This window comes from Volvox carteri (genome assembly GCF_000143455.1).
Source record: "Volvox carteri f. nagariensis unplaced genomic scaffold VOLCAscaffold_63, whole genome shotgun sequence".
NCBI lineage: Eukaryota > Viridiplantae > Chlorophyta > Chlorophyceae > Chlamydomonadales > Volvocaceae > Volvox > Volvox carteri.
In genome coordinates, this window is record NW_003307606.1 from 20,919 (window position 1) to 27,023 (window position 6,105).

Here is a 6,105-nt window from a genome sequence, read left to right on the forward strand (position 1 = left end):
TTGCAGTGGCGCTGGGAAGACTAGCCTTGTGTTGGTGGTGATGGCGGTACGGTAGCAGGGGTCAGGAGCAGGATTATGACACCAGTCAAATTTCTACCCTGCGGTAATGCACACGATGGTGTAGGAATTGCGTCCTTCTGGGCCGGCGTGGGGATGCTGCCTGGCTGCTGTTGGGAAGTCTCAACGCAGATAGAAAGTATGCGGGGGACTGCCACAGGCCCGGCTCTTCATGGCGCCAGGGTAAGCGGGTAAACCCTAAGCCCCGGGCGTGTACATGGGTGGTGATGGCGATGGGCAGGTACTACATATCGCAAGGGAGAGTGGCAGCGCTGCCCCCCACGGATGCCCCGCGTCCTCCTCCCCACACACCGTTATGCATTACTCGCCAAGTACATGCTTTAACTGAAAGTGAAAAGATGTATTTACACAGAAGAATTTGGGACTGCAAAATGATTCACCGAGACCCCTGCAACTCCCATATAATAATGTGGGTGCACTCAGCAGAGGCCTCCTCCAGCAAAAAGACTTAAGGAGTGTGCGGGGCAGAGGACAGGGGGGGACAGGGTGCCGCCCTGTCCCGACGGGAACCACCTCCTCCTCTATGCTAAAAGCCTCTGGCGGTCTTTTGCGCACAGCCGCCCTGTAACCGCATCTGGAAGAACTTTTATCACTAACAAGTACTATCAATACAAACCGCGAAAGTTCTGAATAAGAAAGTATCAGCATGCTGCATATATCGCCAGGTCACTACAACCCACCACCAAATGGCTGCGCGCACACACACACACAACTGTATGTATGTATGCACCATAATATACACCACCAGGGGCAGCCATAAATTTAACCACAAAATGCCAGAGAGACTTCCAGAAATTCTTCATAACGCGGGGGCAACCGCAACTCAGTACTAATTTACCTTCATATCGCCCAAATCTGACACCACAAAACCGAATCGGCCGAGGGCAGCATTCTATCCGAAGCAGCTCCTGGATCAACTTCTGGCCAAGCAGGACAGGAAACGACGACCCGAAGCGTCCTGCGTCCACTCTGGCAGATTACGATATGATTTCACGTACACTGCCGGCACCTGCAAGCCCTACTCGTCGTGGCGCTAAACACGTCAAGCTCTCCAGCGCCGCCAGTACAGTGGGGCTACACAGCGCCAGCGGATGGCGACAAAGACGCCGACAGACTACCCCGTATTTCGCCATTACCAGCATTCCGCGGCCTTGTTCGCAGCTTGGTGCCTCCCACATATTGCCCTCTCACTTCCACAGCTCTCTAATTAAACAACATTAGGCAGGCGGCTGGCAGAGGTTAAGGCCTGACTTCTGCTCCCGGTCGACCCGGGTTCAAATCCGCCTGCCGACCTCTCGGGTGTTTGAGAGGTGGTGAAATGGGAGGTGGCCCCCCATCTTGTGGACGGTGTAGGACGTGATAAAATCAACTCGCGAGCTGACCAGGAACTAAGTTGAGGCGCCGTCGATCCGCTAGATTTGGTTGGATGCTGGTGGTGAGTTGCCAAACTCAAAGAGTACACTCTGAAGTCGGATGGGGTGAATGGCTTAGGGTGCCCCTCTAGCAGGGGAGAGCAGGGAATTGCCTCGGGAAGGAGGCCACTGGTGAAGCTTAACCACCCTGTAACAACATCAACATCAACATTTACCTATTACACGCACAAACACACAAAAACACATACTCTCTCTGAAGGGAACTAAACTGAAATGCGCTACATTCGACAAAACGTGCAGGCGGGACTTCACAGCTAAGACCGAGTCCAGACAAACCGACGCGTAAAAAAAGGGGGGGGTTGCGCCTGCGAAGTGGCAACACAATCGGTGTCGCGCATGCACCATCCGCACCATACCCCAACTCCTACCGCATCCGTCTTTGTCCCCATCCATCCAAGCACCACCCACCCCGCTGCATCAAAAAGGGCTTTCCTTGCACAAACCTCGAACAGAAACCTGTACAATGAACGCGCCGCCGTACCCTGTACGGCGACCATCACGATCGCGCAGGTTAACAAGGACGCATGATAAGCCGCGTACACTCTCTTTTCTCTCTCGCGCACTCTTCTCCAATACACATAAGACCCTGGGGATCTCCTCGTATAAAACTAAACGTTCCTCTCAGACTCCCTGCAAAGGCCTGACGACCTCACATCAGTCTACATAAGGAATATAAAGTGCATATCCGATTCTTATTATTTCAAACCGCCGCGCGCGTCGGCCTCCCCACGGGTCCGCGCCCATGTCCTAGGCCTGCAGGTGGCAATATTACCAGAGCGCAGGCTCAGCTTACAGCAGCATTACGAGCGCCAATAACCGCCAATATTTGGAGCACACGAGGGCATTGTTGTGCTGCTACCCTGCTACCCTCTCCCTCCCGCAGCCACCAACCGTTCCACCATTCGCAGGTCAGGTAGCGTGCGTCACCTCCCCGGGGTGCGATTGCTGTTGCTGCTGCTGCCGCTGGGCTTGAGCTTCGACAGCAGCAGCACCGCGTCTTCCTGCAGGAGCCATGTGGCGGAGCACAAGCGACGTAAATGGTTGCTGTCGTTGTGGGTGTTATTGTTGTTGTGATGGTGGTAGCGGGTGCCATATCGCGGAAGCTAAAGAGGGACAACAACTCATAGTAACACATGGACGAGACCAGACCTTAACAATCATTAGCGTCACAGTCATCCCTGCAGCGGCACCAATAGCAGCTCACTGGTGCTGGTGCTGGTGCTCCCCATGGCCCTCTTGCCATGCAGTCTTGGCAACCGGCTCACCACAGTATTACCCCCCAGAAAAGGAAATAAATCCTCCAGTCTCCTCCTAGTAAACCCTGAGTACCCCAGCCCACCCAAACCAAAACAAAAGGTGGCGTCATGAGGCGCCCGTTAGGCCGGAGGTGGTGTATACAATCCCCCCAACACATACATCTCTCCTCCAAAAGAGCCACTTTGCATGTTCAGTGTCCGATTTGGGTCACGGGCACGGGGGCCACACAGCGAGTTCATCCCCACCCTACATCGCCCCCAACACATGCGCAACGCGCGTTTCATCCCAGCGCTTGCTCTTGCGGCGCGAACAGACCTAACTTCTTTCTTATGGCCAAACGGTGGGCTCCAAAGCAGCCATCATACGCGCGAATCATCAAAGGTGGATATTGCAATTAACCCTATACTGGAACTGGAACTGGAGCTAGAACCGACCTTTTGCAGCACCGCATTGATGTCGGGCACGTCAAGCGCCATCGCCGTCTCCAGCTCTCGCACTGCGGACTCCAGCTGACCCAGCTTCAAGTACGTACGACCCAGCTCCACGCGGTGAATCAGAAAGTCGGGCCGGATGCGGACGGCCGCCTCGAAGCAAAGAGCCGCTTCGCGATAGCTTCCGGCCATGAGCGATGTGCCGTACAGCATTTGGATGAGGGTCCGTACCACCGCATTCACGCTCGCCATCTCATAGTTCTGTCGTGTCGTGTCGTGTCGGGGGCGAAACGGAAGACACAAGTCTCAGCAAGTTGCGGCGGTGCGCTTAGTTTAGGGGCAGTTCAGCGTGTCCGAATCAAGAGAGAAGATACGGTCCCAGGCATTCCTGACAAAATCCCCCCAAGCCTCTTTGGACTGCTGCTCCATGGATTAGGTCATCCATGCAGGGAGGCAAACCCTACATAACATGACCCAAAGGGGAGAGGGTCTAGGCTAAACAAGAGCGACCCACTTTCCGGCACTCGAGGCAGCAGCGCAAAGACGACTCACCCATCGCCCCAGCAGGTGATGCGCCACGTCGTTGTTTGGCTCCAGTTCCAACGCCTTTCGGACGTCATCTTGGGCTTCACGTGCAAGCTGCACCTTTGTGCGATTGTCCTGGAACAGCGCCAGGCGCCCCCGGCTCACGCAGCAGGCCACGTGCCCGTACGACGACAAGGGGTTTGCGGCAACGGCCTGAAGGGCTACCTCAATGGCTCGCCGGTTGAGCTCCATGGCGCGCTCGGCTGGCGTGCCGGGGATATAAGACATGTCCGATAGGGCCTTAGAGAGACGGGCCAGGTGCTCGGCGTTCGTGGGGTCGACCTGCGCTGCCTTTTCAAAGCACTTCACGGCGTCCTCGAGCTTCAGCTCGCGCTCATGCAACATGCCCTGCTCCATCCAGCGCTGCGCTTGGCGGCCAGTCCTGGTTACGGCGGTATGGTGGCTGCGCCCAGAATCCTCCGCCCCAACATGGGAGCTACGAAGCCGCCGGAACGGACGCCACTGGCTTGTCCGTTCGAGCTGCTGACGTATTGCTTGCTGCATCCGCACCATAAAGCCTAACCGCGCGAGGACGTGGAACTGGAATGCGCGCACAGCCACCTCCGCTTGCGGCAAGCTAAGGAAGTGCTGCACCTGCCGCGGCAGCTGTTGCTGTCGCCGTGGGGCTACACGGAAAAGTGCGTCGTCAAGGCTGGTGGCGAGCGTCGGGCTGCTTGCTTGGAGTGCCCAGGCTAACGGCAAACAAGCGCGGCCTTCAATCCGCGCACGACTGCTGCGAGGCGAGGGGTCAGATGTACTCGCTTGGCTGTGGCTACTACGTCGCGTCATTGCATCGCTGATGCTTGCAACAAGCAAGGAACCCGCGAGCGGCTCATTGCTCGTGGAAATCATGCCGAAGGCTCTACGCAGTTGTGCGCCCGGAGGCAGTACATCCGCTTTAGACATGTCTTGAAATTACCAGTAAATACCCAGTGTCGCTAATCTCGGGATTAGGAAGAACTGCAGGGCAGCTTCTGCACTGAACAACAATATAGGACTCGCAAAGCTAGTGTATGAATGTGATATTGTTGGGACTGTTAAGTGAAAAGTATATGATTTTACTTCTAAATGGAAGCGGAATGGGACGTTTTAGGCATGGGGGCGACACCGTGTGTCCATGTCAGCAAGCATTGCTCCGGAGCCTTCCTATAGCTGCCATGTGTTGTGGCTGGAGCTGTTATAATACAGCAAGGATGCAATTGCTAAAGAAGTAATGCAGAAGCACTAGAGTAATTTGGGGACCGTTAGTATTCGGCTCTGGTTTGGTTTTACAAGCCACAGTAGACATACGAGCAATCGGATCACTACATTAAGCAATCACAAATAAGGTTTATCCTGCCAAAGCAAATCAGGGACATCTTTTGAGGACTTCCCTGATGGGGTCTTTGGTTCAATTCCTTGAACCCGTTCAGCTTGCCTGTACACTGAGACATCCACAGCAGAAAGATCGCGTGCTTGTCCTCGACGTTCGGGATGAGGTGCGTGCCTATTATGCAGAGCGCACCGAGCCCATGACCCGAGGGTGTTGCAAGGGGTCCACGAACGTGCGCTCGGCGGCCTTAATAGCATAACCTGAGGTTGAAGTGCTGCTAACGCACCATTGGATCTGAAGTAAGGGGGGGCGAGGAGCTCGAAGTGTCTCGCGGGCAGGTTGTGCAAACCTGAGGTTGGCACGGCCGAAGAGCATGTATAACGTCGTATTTCACGAAGAGCACCTCTCTGTACAGCGTATATCAGCATTGCAGTCAAGGGAAAGGCTAGCGGCTACCGGCTTGGTTTAGATAAAGGACGCTTGCACCGGGCTGTTTGATGCCGCTTGCGTACCCGACACCTGCTCACCGTGCCGAACCAGGATTTTGCTGGAGGACATATACGCGGCGCAGTCAACGCACCATCAGAGGAATGGTGTAACGAGCCCCACATTGATGGGCTCATTGACGAACACCTGATTGGGAAGGACATGGTACGCCGACTGCGACTGCTTATTACTGCAAAGATGTCCCCAAATGGGCCACATCCAGGGTTCGCCACGTTCTCTTACGAAATGCCGATCGCGCATGATCTATGCTCTATATAACTTATGTGCGCATCATACCTTTGATGCTATTGGGTCAGCTAGATACCCTCGATGCCTGGTCTAGGCAGCTCACGTCCCTTCCTTTTTGGGAGGCCTTGGGGGTTGAGAGCAGTCGTCATGGGGAGTCCTTGAACCCATGGACCCTTGCCGTTGTGCCCTGCAGGTGGTGGTGCATTGCATGTTCAGTCAGCAAAGGGGCCCCAGGTGTGGTGCTGTACTGTACTGTACTGCCGGAAGGTTAAGG

General features: G+C 55.2%; 1 protein-coding gene across 1 annotated transcript; it reads right to left on the reverse strand.

The window, feature by feature from the left end:
- Positions 1 to 2,434: 2,434 nt before the first annotated feature.
- Positions 2,435 to 5,654, reverse strand: VOLCADRAFT_97641 (uncharacterized protein; the record flags this gene model as incomplete). The annotated part of the gene is made up of 5 exons (XM_002956619.1): positions 2,435 to 2,512; positions 3,203 to 3,460; positions 3,752 to 4,410; positions 5,383 to 5,445; positions 5,624 to 5,654. The coding sequence occupies 5 exons, from the start codon at positions 5,652 to 5,654 to the stop codon at positions 2,435 to 2,437; spliced, it is 1,089 nt and encodes a 362-aa protein (XP_002956665.1).
- Between the last annotated feature and the right edge of the window lie 451 nt (positions 5,655 to 6,105).